Source organism: Saimiri boliviensis, chromosome 13 (assembly GCF_048565385.1).
Source record: "Saimiri boliviensis isolate mSaiBol1 chromosome 13, mSaiBol1.pri, whole genome shotgun sequence".
Classification (NCBI taxonomy): domain Eukaryota; kingdom Metazoa; phylum Chordata; class Mammalia; order Primates; family Cebidae; genus Saimiri; species Saimiri boliviensis.
Genome location: NC_133461.1, coordinates 64,836,045 through 64,856,958, shown reverse-complemented (window position 1 = coordinate 64,856,958; position 20,914 = coordinate 64,836,045). Strand labels below are relative to the sequence as shown.

Genomic DNA, 20,914 nt, shown 5'->3' with positions numbered 1-20,914 from the left:
AAAATGAATATGGAACTAACTTTGTTTTCTCACAAATGAAGAAGAAACCATCTACAAATTACCAAATTTAACACACTTGCTAGTGAGAGAGAAAAAAATTAAAATAAAATCAGGCGTACCACAGGCTCCAAATGTAATCTACACATTTTTGCTACCTTTAATTTTACATATTGATGATGATATTTCAAAGCATATTTTGTAAGAATTACAAAAGATGTTATAAGGTCCTGCCAGTTTCCTATTACTTTGTTTTGGATATAAAATGGCCTGGAGCTGCAAGGTTTAATGTGAAAATCAGAAGGTTTGGTATAAAACTAAGATTAGCTGTGATTAAAATGAAAACATGTCCTTGTCAAATTTATGTAAAAATACTTAACAGCTTTCGGGAACTCCTTTTCAGACTAATACTAATACTGTTGTAAAATAATGTTGAAATAAATGAAAAAAGGGACACTGATAAATATTTTTAACTAGAGTGCTAGAATCGTGCTCAGCATTGTCCAGGGTTGAGAAACAGAGACCATTTCCTGCTTAACAGAAGACAATGCTAATGAGAAATACAACTGGGAATACACAGGCAAGGGCAGAAAGCTGGGATGAAAATGAGTTTAGAGCTCTAATGCCAGCCAAAATGGCAAGGTGCAACAAATCACTGTAAAGGTTTAACATGCCACTTCCCAACACTGCTGGAAGACAATACTTATCTCAGTATCAGGGGCCACACTACATCGTCAGGGGCAAAGAACAGGAGCTGCAGTATCACATTCAACTTGCCCAACTGCTCCGATATCAGAACCACATACCAACCCTGTCTGTTTCTGAAGGAAGGGTTCACAAGCCCACAATGAGAGCCTATATTTTACTTGCTAAAGTGCAATTCCTCCTGCTGCATGGCATCTTTTTAGCTCAGAGTTGAAAATTCTTGCCTTTGGACCACAGATGTTTCCAAGAACACAAGCAAGAGACTCCTCATTAGTCTTCAGAGGTCCAATTGCAATGAAAAGGGCACTGGAGTCTGCTCCATCCACAGACGACCAGCCTTATTTACTTCTCTCAGAGTCTAACAAGTGAGCATGGAAGAAGTAATAAGAACACAGAAGAAATTTCAAGTCCCAGTCTTTGCTGTGGGTTGGAAATGATGTTAACTGTGGACTCTTGAGTCACCAAGGTGAGCCAAACCAATAAGGGTGATGCTGAGAAGCGTGGAGCCTAGCCTCCTGTGACAATGAAGTGTACACAAGGCAATAACGGGCTTTGTTTGTGGTAGTCTCTGGCCTAATGCCATGTGGTAACAGAAAGGAGGAGGGGAGGGATCACTGCATGTGGGTAAGAGAGGCTGCTGCACCACTGTGGATTTTACGACATGCATACACACCATGGGGACTTGAAAACTATCGGTGCAGGAAGGTGGCCATTCATTTGTGGCACATTTCAAGCCTACTCAGATGCTTCATATGCCAAAGGCTTCCAAAGGAGCCAGAGGCACCCATGTCTCCTCCCTGCTTCCTGACCTTAAGTGAGCAGAACCTGTGTCCAAGGGCAGCTTGGAGCCTGCGTACCTGACTCTGCATGGTGCTTCTTTCACTAAGTGGGTGAAGGGAGAGATATGAGTATCATAAAAATTCAAGTCATGGGATTTTCAGCTTCTTTCTTTCCAGCTCAATAGGTAGATATTGTGTCTATCTTTTTCTAGGTCTATTTTATTTCAACCAAAGAACCATAATGGCTCAGAGTGGCAGCTCTGGAGACCAGTGGCCTGGCATCACCCCTTGGTTCTGCTGCTTACTGACCATGCAACTTTCAACAACTTAAGTTTTCTCAGTCTTGGTTTCCTTCAGTATAAAACAGGACAAAAAGAAACAGCCCAACTGTGATCATTCTCAAAAAAAACTCACAGTAGTGCTTAGTATGAGGCAGATGCTTAACACTTAATATATATCAGCTTTTATCATCATCACCAATAAGTAATAAATAACGCAAGTGGCAAGACATTCATTCACGGATGTGTTATTATTAACTGAGAGTATTCCAGGGAAATCTGACTTTTATTCTTTATTGAGTCATTGTTATCTCTTCTGGTTAATAAACTTATTTGGAGGAAGGATGGGCTCTGTAACAGGTTTCTAACAGATGTTACACATAATAAACAAAAGCATACGTGGCTCTCACATAGGGGACACAGGCAAAATTCTACCCTCTCGGCATGGTCTTCTTCAAGGTGACAGCAACTACAGAAAAAAGGCTGCAGCCCAGAGAAAGGGGGTTGCAGGGAAAAGTGGGAAGCAAGAGTATGACGTGTTCCTTGCCTGGGTAATGACATAAAGTGAATAGGTTGGAGCCAGTCAAGCCACTTCTCGGAGCTGGTAGGAGAAACCACACAGTAGGCAGGGCACCAGGCACTCCCATAGGTAGGATCTGCTGTTGATCCACGCATTTATGCAGTGGATCAATAAATATTTCTCATGTGTCTAGTCTGCTTTGGGAAGGGGAGAGACAAAGATGATAAAGCCATGGCTTCTGCCCTGTCTGAGTTTCTAGTTCACAGAGAGCCACAAGTGTACTCTGAATGGAAAGGCTACTTAGAAACTAGAGAATAAGTCAAGATCCCTATTTAAAGCTTCATTTAACTGAGAGGGACCCGAGCCCTACGTGTCAGGTAGCAAATACTGAATTTCTTTTCTTACGTTTAAAAAATCAAGTCCATGAGGGGGAAACTGCACAATTCTGAGACCTGCACTTGGGGAGCTGCATGGATTTGATTTGAAGCACTATAAGCTTCCAGCGTGCCGGCCACATTCCTATTCTGTCTGTGGATAATTTGTGCCACCCTTACTGTTACTAGTAAATAAGATCAAAAATTGACAGCCTGGAAGCGACTGGCCTAACTCTACCCATATTTCACTCTGCCATTTCTAAAAATAATGCAGCAGAACATATTGCTTTCTTCACTTGATATTGCAAGAATCCAGGCATCACCAGTGATGTGAGCCCATGTGTTTTGGCTGGTACACGCTGCTGGCCACTTTGCCCAGCTCCGAGGTATTGTGGGAACAACTTAGGAGGTCTTTTTCAAGCAGTTTGGTTTTCTCACTCTCACCACTGTCAGTAATAGTGCTGGAATACTGCCAGTGACATGGTTCAAATGCAGCTTTGTGCATTTCTGTAGCCTCAGGTAGACATGTACCAATCACATTCGTATTCTCTTGCTATCGACTGGACAATAATTTTCGTAGCAGTCCTTGGCCTAATAGTCTAAAAGGAAAACACCTGATGACAAGCCACGTATACAAGTACCCCTGAGTGCTCTGACACTCCAAGGCTGACCACCGATTAGAATGATGAGCAGTTCCAAGAATTCAAAACCTGTCTAAATCATTCTATCAGTATTAAAACTGTTTTTTTTTTTTGAGATAGAGTCTCACTTTGTCACCAGGCTGGAGTTCAGTGGCACAATCTCGGCTCATTTCACCCTCCACATCCCAGCTTCAAACGATTCTCCTGCCTCAGCCTCCTGAATAGCTGGGATTACAGGCATGCCACCATGCCTGGGTAATTTTTCTATTTTTAGTGGAGATGGGGTTTCACCATGCTGGCCAGGATCGTCTCGATCTTTTGTAATGTGATCTGCCCTTGTGATCTGCCCACCTCTTGACCTTGTGATCTGCCCACCTTGGCCTCCCAAGTGCTGGGATTATAGGCGTGCACCACAGCACCCGGCCTTAGAACATTTTTATTGTTATAAAATACATAACTTAAAATTTACAATTTTAACTATTTTTAAGTGTATAATTCAGTAGTATTAAGTCATGCACGTAGTTGTGTAACTATCACCACTGTCTGTCTTGAGAATTTTTCATCATCCCAAACTGAAACTTCCAGCCATTAAACGTCAATTCCTCATTGCCTCCACCACACTTTCTGTCTCTATGCATTTGACTACTCTAGGTACTTCATATTAGTGGAATTATACAGTATTTGTCCTGCTGTGACTGGCTTATTTCATGTAGCATGGTGTCCTCAAGGCTGATCCTATCATAGCATGTGTCAGGGTTACCTTCCTTTGTAAGACTGAATAGTATTCCATTGTACGGAGAGAGGGCATTTTTGCTTATCCATTCATCTGTCAAAGGACACTTGGGTGCTTCTAACTTTCAGCTATTGTGAATAATACTGCTACGAACAGAGATGTACAACTATTTGTTCGAGTCTGTGGTTTCAGTTCTTTTGGTCATATACCAAGAAAGACATTTTTGTAAATAAAGGCAGTAGGGCTGCATTTCTGGGTCCCAGCACAGTACCTTTTCACTGAATGCACACCTTAAAAAGGGATTGCATGCTGCTAAAGAAAAATGTTTAACAGACTATGTTAGCCAAATCACAAAATTAACTAAATAAGAGATGTCTTGGCTAACACAGCCTCATGCAGTGAGGTCAAGTTATGATAATAAACAATGTTTTAGAATAAAAAACTCTATATTTTTCTATATTCTTCTTAGTTGCTCTCTTAACTTATGTATCTTTCATAATGGCTATTTCATTTACCTTGGCTTAACTAGATTGTTATTTGCTCAGAGCTCTGGTTTAGTCGTTGCAAGTTCCTCACATATTATCACTAAAATGAGCAATGTAACATTTGAAAGAGAAATGATTGCTGAGTGCCCTTGATTTAAATAGAAAGGGCTAAAGCTGACACAGTGGTCAGGATAGTAATTAAAGATGCTTTTTGAGAATTCAAAATTGTATAAGTCATAGAACACATGGTATTTAAATAATTATTGGTAATGTCCTTTATGCCTCTTGTGTTAGGAAAAGTACCCCAAAATCAATGGAGCATTATTACACTGTATATAATCTGATCTGTAATTTTGACCATTGAAACTGTCAACTTGTTAATGGTGCTCATTAATCAATCACCCTCTTCACATAATGAATTATCATTTTACTTAGGTACTCATAACTTTAGTTAAATTTTAATGCTGTTATTCTTTTTATCAGTGTTGATCATAAAAGTGAAAGAGGTACACAGGATAAGAACCATTTATTTATGCTGTGTTTCTTTGGTAAAATATTGTCCTCTGCACTTGGCAGAATTCCCTTGAGAGACATCACTGACAACCTGGGTATTGGCTAAGGAGGACAGGGGACATGTCCAGGGGACCTCACCACTGGCAAGCTGAGGAATGGCGATCATGTTTCTTAAAGGAACATTCAACAAACTAGACTTAATCCAGAATCAGGCAAAATTTAGAGAATCAGGCTAGCACCCTGAAAACAAATCACAGTTTTCGAAGTTAGGAAGAAGTTTTGGAACATGAATTAGAAGTTGTTTGGACATTCGAATGGACAGGTTGTTTAAGTCCAGGCACCAGCACAGCAATTAGGACAGCAGAAAATTAAATTGATTCTGAAGCTAAGCCTGTTCAACTCAGGCACTTGAGCAGTTGCCTGCCAAGGAGTGAAACTGGACTGGCTCGGCCCTTGGGAGCCAGCTGTGGTGGGGACCGTGGGGCGTGTGCACAGTGGTTGCAGGAAGGGGCTAGAGCCGGCTGAGGGCAGGTGTGTGGCTGAGGGCAGGCTGCACTAGATGTGCCCTAAGAACTCCCATATTTGTTTTGGAGAGGGAGCAGAGCATTTTTACAACTGTAGTCTGATGCCAAGACTATGTCAGCTCGCCAGGCAGTGGACTGGACACTGGGCAGTTTAGAAACTTCAGGGTCCTAGAGATTGTTTAAATTTATATTCCTTACCCCTTGAACCACATGTAAGGATGTGTGTATGGGTTGGAGGGAGGAATAGATGGATATACAGGGAAATACACTGTGTTCTTATTGTCAGGTTATAGCAGTTGATAAATCTTATTCCTCAAACCCAGCATAAAAGGATACATAAATAAATCAGCAGCCACGTGTTAGCAACAGCCCTGTTCTTATATAATCTCTGGCTCTCCTGCTTTGATCACCCGGGCTGAGGAGCTCAGTGCTCAGGATGAGGAGCCATGCTGGGGTGGGCTGGCTTCCCTCCTGGGAACCATCTGCAGGGGTGGGCACAGCCAGGGTCACCCATTCCTTTTTCCTCCACTGGTGGAGTTGTTTTCAAAGACCACAAAGACGATTCATGTGAACAGAATTTACAAAATTTAACTGTAGGTGGGTTATAGTAGCTCACACCTGTAATCTCAGCACTTTGGGGGGCTGAGGCAGGTGGATCACCTGAGGTCAGCAGTTGAAGATCAGCCTGGCTAACATGGTGAAACCCTACTTTTAATAAAAATACAAAAAATTAGCCAGGCGTGGTGGCACACACCTGTAATCCCAGCTGCTCAAGAGGCTGAGGCAGGAGAATCACTTGAACCCAGACGGCGGAGGTTGCAGTGAGCTGAGATCGCGCCATTGCACTCCAGTCTGGGCAACAAGAGGGAAATTCAGTCTCAAACAAACAAACAAACAAACAAACAAACAAAAACAAAATTTAACTGTAGTTTTATGAGAGAAAATATTCTAATAGATATTGCTATATTCGAATAGATATTGCTATCTGAGGCTCATCAAGAGTCCAGAGGACTTCCAACGCAAACCATCTGGGCGTACCACCTACAAGATAACTGACGCCTTAAATTCTCTTGGATTTCTGAGCAGGAATCAGCCATCACGAAATAGGATGCAGGCCAGTTGTGCCACGTGAAGGCATCACAGGGTACAAATGAACACATGGGTAAAGGGGTGATGTGACCAGGAAATGATCCATTGTCCTTTCCTGGTTGGTGTAAGACAACCTGTGTAGCCAGAGACATGCAAGTGATAGAAGATTTTTATCATGTGGTAATTAGCATGTCTCCTGCTTGGTTTATCTTAAAAACAGAATTAAGAATCACACATGGGTGACTGGATATCTATTTTACTTAGCCAATACATAATTTAAAAATGATTCATTGACAACCAAAAAGTTAGAACACTTAAAAAAGAAATCAAGATTTCTCCCTTCCCTCGGAGGAGACGGGAAGATTTGTGACACTGTAATATACTTGCCTGAAGCTGAAGCTGGATAGTGGGTGCCTTCTCACCAAACTCTCTGTATCAGGACCTGTACCCCGTCAGGTCAACTCTACTGGCCCCCATAGGCAGTTAGGATTTTAACCCTTAACTGTACCGTCTATGACCTTCAAGATCTGAACTCAGAGTCAATCTTAGCCCGACAAATTATTAAAGAAAAATCTTGACTATTGTGACTACAAAACTGCAACCAACAGATGCAATTACAATTAGGCAATTCTCAGCAAAGACACCCTCAGGCATCTCCATGTGTCCCCTAAGAAGCCAATACCACTCCCGCATGACAGCTACTGAGTTGAGTTAAGATTTTCAGTTTGCTCACTCATAGGCGGGTGTTGACAGTGAGAACACATGGACACAGGGAGGGAAGCACTACACACTGGGGTCTGTCAGGGGGAAATAGGGGAGGGACAGCGGGGGGGTGGGGAGTTGGGGAGAGATTCATGGGGAGAAATGCCAGATATAGGTGATGGGGAGGAAGGCAGCAAATCACACCACCATGTGTGTACCTATGCAACAATCTTGTATGTTCTTCACATGTACCCCAAAACCTAAAATGCAATAAAAAAAAAGATTTTCAGTGAATGCTATGTCACCTGTTCATGTTGAAGATCTTAATATATTTCTGAGATTTTCTTCCTTTCCTTTTTAATGAAAGTTAAACCTAAGAATTAGTCACTGATAGCTGAATCTCTCTTTAGAGAGTGGCCAATTTCTTCAAATTCTGACCGCTGACTCCAAACCTCCAAACCAGGCTTTTATACAAATCAGGTAACAGGATAAAGAACAAAGAACATCTGATAGCTCCCAATAACTAGGCACTTACACTGAGTGGCTTTTTCCTGAATTTGTTCTTATTAATGCTTGCTTTCTGGCAATGGGAACAATGAACCAATGTTTATCACAAATTTTTATCAAACACCCTTGGAGGAATAATGCCATACAATGATGGAGTGAGAGAGCTAACAGGGAGAAGGGCTGCCTGGAAATGGAAAGTCCTGAATAAATTACTGAGAGCTCAAGTCTGGCCACTGCAGATGGAAGTCTAGATATTTCTATTATAAAACCACTGAATGGAAGATGTGAAAAACTAGATATTTTAACTTAAGATGCCCACGGTATGAATAGAATTCATCCTGGTTAGTCATAGTGGTTTAATGCCTGTAATCTCAGAACTTTGGGAGGCTTAGGCAGGAGGATCACTTGAGGCCCTGAGTTCAAGACCAGCCTGGGCAACACGGAAAGACCCTGTCTCTACAACAACAACAACAACAACAACAACAACAACCAAAATTATCTGTGAGTGGTGGCGCATGTCCTAGCTACTTGGAAGGCTGAGACAAAGGATCGCTTGAACCCAGCAGTTTGAGGTTGCAGTGAGCTATGCTTGTGTCACTGTGCTCCAGCCAGGTGACAGAGCAAGATCCTATCTCCAATAAATAAATAAGTAGACAATACATGAAAGGAATAAAGTTCTCTCCGACTTCCCTTTAAAAAATTTCATCTTGAGGAGATTTATTCATTTTTTTCGAACAAAGGACTTTTTAATCTAAATTGATGTTGGTTATAAAAATGCAATGGAGTACATGATTTATAAAAAATATTTCATAGGTGGCTTAAAAATGATCGTTTAAATAAATGATAGTGATGAGCCCATTTTTCTTTGAATTAAGCTGTATCAGAATTTAAATGTACTCATATTCACTTCAACTATTTCAATATATTACGTTTTTAATTCAAAGAATTACTATTCAAACTTTAACAAAATCATACTATTACATGTAAGGAATCTGTCTGCTATAGTAACTATACTACAGAAAGATAATAAAATATCTTATAATATTATGAAACTTACATCTCTGAAAATTAAAAAAAAAAAAAAAGGAAAGCTATTCAAAGTCCAGTGTTGCACTGAAGGACCTGCATGAAAAAAGCACATTTTTCTTTACTGACAGTATACTCCATGTCTTCTATGGAAAGCACTAGACTACATGTGAGAGTAGGGTGTTGAAGATAATTAAAAAGGATCAACTCATAGCCCTTACCATGCTGTAAACTAATAGAAAAGACAGATGGTGCCCAAATCATTCAGGTGTGTGAATGCAGGGAATGTGTACAACAGTGCCAATAGGCACTGTCAGGAGTGGGGAGTAAGGAAAGCACTAAATCCCAGGTGTCCAAATTGGAATTCTGGTACTCAGGCAGGTGCTACCTAAGTCATCATGGAAACATAATAAACACTCAAATGAACACTGAGTCATCTTTAGACACGATAACATGGACTACAGTTTTGCCAAATTTTGTTTTGTTGGAATTTACTAAATGAATCCATTTTTACTTGCAGTAAAACTCACAAAAAGAGTTTCACTTTAGTCCCACACCAGTGCCATAAGGAAACAGCATATATAAATATAACAATAATAAAGACATCTTCCAGGGGATCCAATGAAGCTTTATTCACTTTTAAAAGCACAGTCTTTGAGGACAACAGGCAAAAAGCCTTTCCTATTAAAGTAAACATAGTACTTAATATAGTACTACATCTTGTAGTGCTGAGATCCATCCAAAATATTCCTCCCTTAATCAACACAGTGGCTCATCTGTATCCTTCTTAAAAATTAATTTTATGTAATTTTCTATAAATGAATCTAAATTAAAATTTGGTAACCCATTTCTCTGTTAAAAAGAAATTTAGATTCATGTTAGAAGAAGAGAGGTCATGAATCTTGCTTGATATGGTTTGGAAGATCTTTGTCCCCTCCAAATCTCAAGTTGAAATTTGATTTCGAACAATGGAAGTGGGGCTGGGTGGGAGGTGTCTGTCTGATAGGGATGGATCCCTTATGATGGTTTAGCACCATCACTGGTGATAAGTGATTCCCACTCAGTTCACGTGAACTCTGGTTGTTCCAAAGTCTGGGACATAGTCTCCCTCATTCTCTTGCTCCTGCTCTTGCCATGGGACATGCTTGCTTGTGCTTTGCCTTTTTCCATAATTGGAAGATCCCTCTCAGGTATTCCTTTCTAATAACACAAAAATGGACTAATACATTGCCCACATAAGTCAGGTTAGAAATTGGACTATTTTCTTCTTAATGGATATGGTTCCTTCCTTATACTCTTCATGGTTTTACTTACTAGTATAAAACAAAACTGGAAAGAGTTGGAGAAGTTATATTATTAGGTTTGAATTCCTGGATTCACTAACCAAGATACAGGTTTAAACAATCATCCCAAGAAAATCCTGCTCAGTTTTTATGCTCTCAGTGTTTCCCATTCCACAAACTAGAAAGTGAAGTCACATCAACATGAATCAAGACATACACCCTGTAAAGATCATGAAGCACTTGGGTGGGACTGGGAATGTCAACACACGCCATCTGGAGACATTAATTGTGAAGAATGATCAATTTTAGTAGTAATTATGCAGCCCTCTCTCAATGCCCTTCTATGAACTCTAGGACTTGAGTTTAGGATTTGAGAGACAGAGAAAGAACAAGCTTTAATAAGCTATGCCAAAGAGAGACGTTAAAAATGAGTGGAGTTATCAGGCATTAAAATGAGGAATCAGGCCGGGTGCGGTGGCTCAAGCCTGTAATCCCAGCACTTTGGGAGGCCGAGGCGGGTGGATCACAAGGTCAAGAGATCGAGATCATCCTGGTCAACATGGTGAAACCCCGTCTCTACTAAAAATACAAAACATTAGCTGGGCATGGTGGCGCATCCCTGTAATCCCAGCTACTCAGGAGGTTGAGGCAGGAGAATTGCCTGAACCCAGGAGGCGGAGGTTGCAGTGAGCCGAGATCGCACCATTGCCCTCCAGCCTGGGTAACAAGAGTGAAACTCCGTCTCAAAAAAAAAAAAATGAGGAATCAGGAGGGCAACTGTGCCCTGAGATGGCTGGTAAGAACAGCTCTGCTGATCATGGTGCAAGTTCAGGGCTAGTGCCTGGTCACAGGGCCCACAGTTCAGTTGTTCAGACTTACCCTGTCCTATTGCAATTGTAGTAGTTGAACAAGCAGCACTGAAGAGAGGCTCAGGGAGTCCATACAGATGCATGACAAGGTCTTTATGCACACTGAAGACAGGGATGCTGTCCTTTTGTTCCCACCCCAGGTGGCAGACCACTTGGCACTTTGCTGGGTCTGGAAGGTTTTAATACCTAAAGAATTTAATGCCAATGCCATGCCCATTCACAAGCATTTGGGGCTTAGAGGCTATTCCCCAGAGATGGTAGTATTGGCGCCCCAGGACCTTTGGTTTACTTATCTTCAGGGAACATTTTTTCCTATGATCCAGCCCTCCACTTAACTGAGTAGGAGCCTATGCATAAGGAATACTAGTGGCTGAGCATGTGTGAAGAATGATTATACTTTATGCTATCAGCTTTGGCACCTTCACCAAGGCATGGTCTTAAGGTAAGGAGACAATGACCTGTCTCATTCCAGGTAGCTGTGTTCCTGGCTAGCTTCATAATTAAAGAGACCCATCCTGTGTGTTTCCTTGGATATGAAGAAATGGTGCTCTCCATGGGAAAAAGAGAGAGGACCCCCTCTCAAGGGAGACAGCTCTGACCCTTGCTCTTCTCCTGTGTCTGAACACAAAGACTTTGAGGCATGTAAGCCATAAGTATTGAAACTAGAGAGGCAGCTACAGCTTGTATACTTGTATATAATGTATATTATCAGTAGAGTTAGTATTTACTGGGGCCAGCATTTTAAAGTATTGTTTTCATGCCATAACATTTTATGAAGTAAGAACTATTACTTTGCCCTTGGAATAGCTGGGGAAACGGAGGGACACCAAGCTTGGTGGCTTGTCTAAGGTCACATAGCTAGTAAGGCAGTTGTCCCCAGGGTCATCACTCTCACCATGGAAGACCCCAGCATTTGTCTCTGAGGAGGAAAGGTGCAGCTAATGCTCCCTTGCTTTATGGCTTCCTCTGAAACTTAGCAAGTTTCTCTTGTTCAGTAAACCAGACAAGAGGATACAGCATCCTCACCATTGAGAATTATCAGAAGTAAACTCAGGAGTCAACGAATGACACAAAATATACCTATTCAAAATAATTCTAAAAACACTTCTGTAAAGGAGGATACAAGAAAAGCATTTATTTAGCTATTCTCCAATGATGGCTCAAGGAAAAGAATAAGACTTGCTGGCAGAATTTCAAACATTTACAGACTTAAAGCAATGGTAAACTGCAAGAAGCTGATGACTGCATGGTGTTGTCAGCTACAGAGTACCTGAGCTTTACAGAGTAAGGTGTATGTTTGAGTTTTACTTGCCTCAGCCAGGGTAGCAGAGTAGTTAAGAGTCAGACACATTGGCTACAAGTTCCCCAACTGCTGGGTTCTTAAGCTATTATTTATCAAAGACCAGCTATGTACACAGATTATTGCATTTAATTTTTACTGTCTCCCCTATGCAGTACATATTATCATCACCACATATTACCTGTGCAAAATAGTTCAGAGATGTTAAGTAACTCATTTAAATTTATAGTGCCACAAACAGCTGGGGTTTGAGGTCAGATTTGTCAGGTTCTAAAGCCACGCCTCTTATCATTCTCTGTCACTTTACTTCTAGAAGATTAAAAAATGGTAGCTATGTTCCCCACATTAGTTTCTTAAAATAAAATCTTCTTTATAAAGAGCTCCAGGCTGGGCACGGTGGCTCACGCCTGTAATCTCAGCACTTTGGGAGACTGAGGTGGGCAGATCACAAGGGCAGGAGTTTCAGACCAGCCTGACCAACATGGTGAAACCCTGTCTCTACTAAAAATACAAAAATTAGTGGTGGCGCCCGCCCGTAATCCCAGCTACTTAGGAGGCTGAAGCAGGAGAACTGCTTGAACCTAGGAGGCAGTAGTTTGGGTGAGCAGGGATCGCATCATTGCACTCCAGCCTGGGTGACAGAGCGAAACTCCATGTCCTCCCATTAGGTTGAGTCAAGAAATAGGGGTTACTTTAGGAACTGTTCAAGTAATCACATAAAGTCCAGGTCAGAAGAGGCCTTTTCAAAGGTCAGTTTGTTCAACTTACCGTTGTACCTCAACTCTATTCAATTATCTGGAAACCTGAAGAACAGCAGCTAACTGATAGACTGAGATGACACATACATACACGTTTGTGTGCATATATGGCCTGTTCCAAGCATACCAAAGCATGTGCTAGGTAGGATCTCAGCATCTGGTTCATACTTACAGGACTGCATATTAAGGCCACATATTTTAACTAATTGCCACAAAGAAACATCTACATGTGACTTTCTCAGTGTAGTCTCAGGAAACGTGATTTTGAAATAAGAGTTTGAATAATGGATCCAGACCTGAGCTATTTTCCGCTTACAAGTCACACTTACTTATAGTGGGAAAGAAACTACCTCCTATGTAAATGGGTAGGCCAGGGGGACTATAGTTAATGTCAACTTGCTTCCAGCTGCATGCTGCAGGCATCTCTTTGAAAACAGGGCTTTCATCAAATTTTCTCTCTTATCTTTTTTGTTTCATGTCGTCTTCAGAAAAATTTCCCATTTTTATTGTGATTTTTCTTGGTAGTGCTAGTGTTGTTTGAATATTAACACTATCAAGTAGTTTGGTATAGTATTTGGTATTGTATTTGATAATACAATAGATGCCAAACATTTGATAATATGCTGCATTTGCAAAATGTGCATCATTTAAATGTCTTATGGAAAAGAGATGGAGGCATAATAGTTCAGAATTAAAATAGTTATATTTACCTATAACAGGTATTTATGTAATATAATAGCTACTGCTTGCTATTTTGCCCCAGAATGCGTAACTCTTTAATTACTTTCAATAGCTACAACTTCTGTGATTTCTATGTACCACAGTGGCTGAGACAGAAATATTACTATAATTAATACAAATGTTTAAAAACTCCTGAAAGAGCTATAGCAATTTTAGAAACAATAGTAAATACAATTAATCATGGTAAAATTGAGAGTGCTTATATACTAAATTCTGTCAAACATGTTATTGAGATAAATTATTCCTTATGAAAAATGTTAAAAATGCAGGTATTTTCATTTATACAAATATTTAATTATACATGGATGAAACATGGTAAAAAATAAATACATCCTATTCAAGTTATTTTATATTAATTTTGAGAGTACATTGCCCTGTGGTTCTGCATGAAACATTTATCTTGTAGAAATTTACCTCACACTGTTTCTTAACATTTGCTGAATCAAAATGTAAAATCCTTAAAGGAACACATAATTTGGGGGAAGGAAAATAAAAAATTGTTTTGCTTACAGAATAAAGTGAAAATAGGTGTATAAATTTCATAAAATTTTTTAAAGAAAAGAAGGTTTCAGATGATATTAGTCCAGGCAAAGGCCAAATGAATTAATATACACGAACAAAAAACCAGTCATTGTTGGCCAGGTGTGGTGGCTCACGCCTGTAATCCCAGAACTCTGGGAGGCCGAGGTGGGCAGATCACGAGGTCAGGAGTTTGAGCCCAGCCTGGACAATATGGTAAAACACTCTCTCTACCAAAAATACAAAAATCAGTTGGGTGTGGTGGTGGGCGCCAGTAATCCCAGCTCCTCGGGAGGCTGAGGCAGGAAAATCGCTTGAAACCGAAAGGTGGAGGTTACAGTGAGCTGAGATCGCACCACTGCACTCCAGCCAGGGGCAAAGAGCGAAACTCTGCCTCAGAAAAAAAAAGAAAGAAAGAAAAAACTAGTCATTGCTTTGTGATAGGTTTGTAGCACATCCTAAAATAAAGCTGATGGTCATGTAAGTTTTTAGTCATTTTTGCCTATATGTTAAATAATTCCATGTGTTAGTATGAACTGAACAGACTTCACATTTTCTGATAAAGGCCCACCTTCAGCAACTGTGATTTTTTTATAGAAAATCAATTCTTCAGAACAGAAGACAAAACAATCTTAACTAATAATTAACAATGCCTCCCAATAAAATGTCAAGCAATTATCCAGTGTTTGAATTTGCTGTCCTCCTGCTGCCAAGCTAGCAGAGAAGCTGGCCTGGTATGTGACAAGTACAGATGATGGCGGCTGGCTCATCCTCCACAGGACAGAATTCTCACTGTATTTCTAGAAGGACTGATGAATTTGTTTCACCCACACTTTCTCTTGGGCCCAGTTTGTCTTTATGACCAACAGCACATATTTGAGTTGGCCGACTCAGAATGCTGTGGTAGAGGAAACATAGGCTTTCCAGGCCATAGAGGAATGAGTGCAAAATTTTATAGCATTTGCTTCTAACTGACAAAAATAACTAATAATACACTGAAATCTATACCTGAGGCAGTTCCTTTCCTTCCTTCTCTCTCATTCCCTTTTTCCATTTCTCCACAGCTTCCCTTCTAATTGAGGTCCTCCTGTGTGAAGCTGGAAAATGTGGCTGGAAGATAAAGCACTCACCAGCCATCACCTCTGGGCTTGAACTGAACCAAGAGAGCCTGGAGAAGAGCTGCTGCAGAGGTTTAAGTAGGGAAACACAATAATAAACCACGCAGGGTAGCTTCTAGAATAGTAAATGCATAGTAGTGTCACCAGTGGCTGCTACCTACTAGGAAACCCGATACTCTGGAATTGAGAAGGGCTTCAGAGATCATCTAGTTCAGTTCTCTCAACTTACAAATGAGGAGACTAGGGCCCAGAGAAGTTCAGAATCACAGTCAGTTAAAATACAGATCTCAGAATTCCACACCTAAATTTAGTGTTCTGACCAAACAATGTGGTGATTACCTATCAATAACACTCTGATAATTTATCTGTGATTAATGTTATGCTTTAACTTTTCTGCTTAAAAAGACTACTTTTCAAATTTAGGCTTGAATTTTGGCCCCAAACCCTGGACAATTAGAAGTTTTAAGAATTTCTATGAAATGTGATAGTTTGTACAAGACTGCTCAAATCTAAAGATAACAGCAAGTTTTGTATTTATGAGCACAGCTAATTTGTCTGACAAAGAACATACTCTGTTTTTCAGAAAAAGCAAATCCAAAAGTGATACATGCTGTGAAAACAACCGTTTTAAGATTATTATCTAGTAAATAACCATGTAAATCTGACACAACTTACTGGCATTTAGTCTAAAGTTGTATCCAGGCCATATGTTGCCAAAGGCCATCTCTTCAATGCATAATTTATAACATAACCTTAGTGACTACCTGAGAGACCCAGGTAGAATAATGAATTAATATAACAGAAACAGATCCTTGGAGGATTAGTTGACATTTAGCTAGGGTCACAAGGGCAACTGGATTAGTAGTTTCAGGTTATTTCTCACAGAGAACTTGTCAGATGACAAAAAAAAAAAAAAAAAATCCAACATATTACCAGAATTTAAAATAAACCTCTTCAAAATGTGTAGTTTTGATGTCCAGGCATGGAAGGGCCTATTGTTGCTTAGGACTTACACTGAGTCATATGTTTTTAAAAAAGTACAAACTACTGGTGCCAAAAATAAGCTATCTATGTAAACACTGAGGAAGGGAATGGAAGAAGAACATCTAGGAAAGGCCGGGAACAGTGGTTCAAATGCCTGTAATCCCAGCACTTTGGGAGGTGGAGGTGGGCAGATCATGAGCCCAGGAGATCAAGACCATCCTGGCCAACATGGTGAAATCCCACTGCTACTAAAAATACAAAAATTAGCTGGGCATGGTGGCGCACGCCTGTGTAGTCCCACCTACTTGAAAGGCTGAGGCCAGAGAATCGCTGGAACCAGGAGGTGGAGGTTGCAGTGAGCTGAGATCATGCCACTGCACTCCAGCCTAGCAAAAGGGCAAGACTCCATCTTAAAAAAAAAAAAAAAAAAAAAAAAAAGAGAAAAGAAAAAAAAAGAACATCCAGAAAAAAAAAATCTGAAAGGTGAGGCACAAGATAAAGAGGAAGAAAAAAGGAAATATGAAGGGAAAAATGAAATAAAGAGATAACTAAGTGAAAAGAGAGACAGAGAGGAATAGAATGAAAATAAAAAATAAAAAATGAACATAGGAATAAAATGATGGGTGAAAAAAGAGCAAAAGAGATAAAGGGCATGTGGCAAGTGGGGAAAAAGGGTTGTAATGATGGAGACCAATGACCATGGATGTGCACAGCTGTGACAGACCTGTAACAGTCTGTCTTGGGGTTTGACTAGAACAGAAGTACAAATGGAGGGAGATGCAAAAAAGGTGTAGATACATGTATCTGTATTGGGATATTAACTCACCCTGAAATATTGCTGTTATCCAAGGTTTTACCTTCATCCTTGATATTCCTTCTTCTCATTCTACAAAAAGCCTGAGGAGCCTCCTCCAAACCTATGGCTTCAGCTCCAGAAATGTCAATGACTTGCAGACTATGGAAATTATTATTTCTAGTCCACAGCAGCACATTCAACTTCCCAGTGAACATCTCCATTTAATTTTAAAGGAGTGCTGAACTTAAAATGTGCAAAGCTAAACTCTCCATTTTTACTGTCCCCACCCCCTTTTTTCTAGTTCCTATGTTCCACATTTTGGTGAATAGAAATATCTCCACTAACTTGCCCAAACCAGGAACTACTGTAAGTTCTTTCTATATTGTCTGTTTTCTCTCCAAATGGCTACTAAAATTTAACTCTTACCTATTTCTAAAGTTGCTTCTTCTCTTCATTCTACTTGGTCTTCCTGATTTGAGCTCTCTCTCCTCCTCACTGTGTCCAATCCTAACAACAGAGTTATATTCCTAAAAATTAGATCATGTTACTACCTGCTCAAAGGCCATCAACAGTCTCAGACCCAAGGCTGACCTCCTTCCATGACCAGATCGGACTTCCTAGTCCTCTCTCTGCCAACCGCTCCATCTTTACCTTCTACCTTTCATGAACTCACTCCCACTGCACGACTACAACTGTTTTGAAACTATACAGAAAAGGAATAAGACCTACATATTGCCTCTACTTGGAAAAATTTATGCCATCGATTCTTACTATCTGTATTTTTGTACTGATTTTTATATAAATCAAAGATTTTATTATTAAGCAAGATTTTACTTGTTTCCACAAAACAAGACACTACATATGTTTCAAGTATGGGAGGTGAAGATCACTAATCTCTTCTCCCAGACTATCCCTTGGCTCTTGTAACATACAACTTTGTTTGTTTGTTTTTTGAGACAGGGTCTTGCTCTGTTCCCCAGGCTGGAGGAAAGTGGAGTGATCACAGCTCAAGTGATCCTCCCATCTCAGCCTCCCCAGTAGCTGGGACTACAGGTGTGTGCCACCATGCCCAGCTAATTTTTGTATTTATTGTAGAGACATGGTTTTGCCATGTTGCCCAGGCTGGTCTTGAACTTGTGGGCTCAAATGATCAACTGATTCACCTGCACCTGCCTCCCAAAGTGCTGGGATTACAGGCCTTGGCCGCAGTTCCCAGCCACACACAGCTTGCTCTGTAACTTGTTCTTGTACGCACTTCTCCATCTCCCAAAGTGCTGAGATTACAGGTGTTAGCTGCAGCACCCAGAGCTATAGAGACACACAACTTGCTCTATGATTTGTTCTCACAGAGCTGCTCTGCACTTTTCTGTCGGGCTATTCATGCGCATTCTCTTTCTCCTGGATGTTGTGCTGATTACTCGCCCTAGCGTGATGTCTGCATGTACACAGGCCCCATAAATTCTGTCATCATCATCATCTTCACTATAAGAAGAAGGAAAGTCTTCTCATGTCCTTGTGATTACCAAATGTCTTAATATGTTGGAAATCAGTACTAAACATTTCCTAGTAAATACATGGCTTTTAAGACTTTGCAGAGCTTTATCTACCACAGTGTGGGAAGACAGAGGATGCTTACGTAATTCTGGCATACTATGCTTTGCATATTCACACAGCATCATAGCCATTTACTCTAAATTTTTGTCCCATAACCTTCCATGCCACATGATGAAAAATGTTAACAATCACAGACTCACAGATGTGTCTAGGTTATCAAAGCCAGCTCAGTAACTGAGTATTTTCACACACACGAAATATTCCAGAAAACAATGGGATATAACTGCATTTTTGGCAACAGCTAGGAGCTCACCTTTTCTTCATTACCAACACAACTCCAAGAAATATAATAACGAACAGCAAGATGCCCGCAATGACTCCAGCAATTTTAACTGTATGGTCTGTCTGTTTCTCGGGTTCTGGGACTGGTTTTGGAGTGGCAGCACCTGAAGATGAAAGGAAACGAAAAAGGAGAGAAAGTAGGTAAGAGAGAATAAAGATGTCATATTTTAAAAAATTTTGCTGCATTTAACAGAGTAATAAGACTTATCAGAGCCAGCAGACAGACAAGCTTTGATTTTTTTAAACAGCTTTCATATGCACTGAAAGGAGCGTAATTGTTCACGTTATTCTTCAACATTTTACTAAACCATAACACAAGCTGGATAGTACATCCATGCCGGACCCTTTTCTAAGAGACTCTTCTCAAACAGTTTTTTTTTTTTCAAAAAAATGTATTTTATTATCTCTATTGGCTCCTGCTCTTTCTGCCATTTAAAAACTTAATAACACCACAATAGCTATCCTTAAGCCTTTATCCAAATTTGATTTGCTGGAACATTTTCCTCAATTATTTTTCATAAATGAAGCAGTAATTCCATAACATATTAGTCCAAACACCTGGAAAACTGAGATAAGCTCATTTGCCATGCAGTTTACCAGCAATTTTTCTTTAACACAATAGAGGTTTTCCCCCTGCCTTTGGAAATCTAAATCTAGGTCACATCTGGTAGGCAAAAGACTCCTTCTAAGCAATTTATTCACAAAGTGGGAAGCTGCTGATGATCACACCACTGGCACCCACATTTACTATCTGTTTAAATGAGATAACCAGGGTCTTACAGTGGTGGTGGCTGCCTTAGCTCCCCTTTCTCATGTCTAAAACATGAGACATGTTTGTCCTGTTTACTGTATAATGTGATGGAACGTCAAATCCATGTCTGATGAAATATACGTTTCCTCAGCTAAGTGCATTCAGGATGAAATAGGAATGTAATATTCAATTTCCTAAAAAGACTCTTTTTTAAAAGGGCTTGTACTTTTTAAATCAGAATGTGATAATGCTCTGAGCCATCACGCCACCCTTACTAGGTGACAGGTCATTCTGAGAGCAGAAACTTCATGTCCAAATTTTCCTCCTTAGAATTTTCTTTTTGTGTTGGCAAAAAATGTAATTAAAATGGTGTGTTTGTAAACCAGCTCTTTCTACTTTATGTCCAAATTTTCCACCTTAGAATTTTCTTTTTGTGTCGGTAAAAATGTAATTAAAATGGAGTGTTTGTAAACCAGCTCTTTCAACTTTGTTATGGGGTTTTCCACTCATGCGTCACCTGACTCATGAAAACCTTAGCTGTCACTACGTCTGCGCCCTTGCGCAAGGCAGATCAAGACCAGGTGGACAAACTCCAAAATGAGTCATCACTGAGAAAGGGAGTGCTTCCAGCTGTTTTGTTGTTGTTGTTTCCTTTAGGAACATGTAAATATTGTTTATTTTCAAAGTTATTTCTATTAAGATTTTATATGTGAGGCTCTGCCTCCTGAACATGGCTGTAGTCATTAGATTGACCCCAGGAAGTAAGTCAAGGTCAGGGGAATAAAGAGTTGGAAGATCATCAGTGTTTCCATGACAAAGCATATTCTAATCATATGACAGCTGCAATGACAGCAGCCATGATGCAAAAAGCACACCTTATGAAATAAAAACCCTTCTGAAGAGGGCTCTACAGGCCAATTTTATTTCCGACAATGTCAAGAGGAAGTCAATGAAAATCTCTCAAACTAGCTGTCCAGTTAAATCTTTGATGTATTAATGTTAATTATCCTTTAGGGTAATTACATC

At 40.2% G+C, this 20,914-nt stretch overlaps 1 protein-coding gene across 12 annotated transcripts in view; it reads right to left on the bottom strand.

Annotated features, from left to right (window-relative positions):
* Positions 1-20,914, bottom strand: part of PTPRM (protein tyrosine phosphatase receptor type M) — an 836,104-nt gene that overhangs the window by 241,713 nt on the left and 573,477 nt on the right. For 7 of the 12 annotated variants that reach the window (XM_074383760.1, XM_074383761.1, XM_039463636.2 and 4 more), the window contains one exon: positions 19,109-19,241. In XM_074383760.1, coding sequence (XP_074239861.1) covers positions 19,109-19,241 — 133 coding nt within the window. Of the gene's footprint in view, positions 1-17,667; positions 17,749-19,108; positions 19,242-20,914 lie in introns of all 12 variants that reach the window. The other 5 variants (XM_074383756.1, XM_074383758.1, XM_074383757.1 and 2 more) reach the window with 1 other exon arrangement.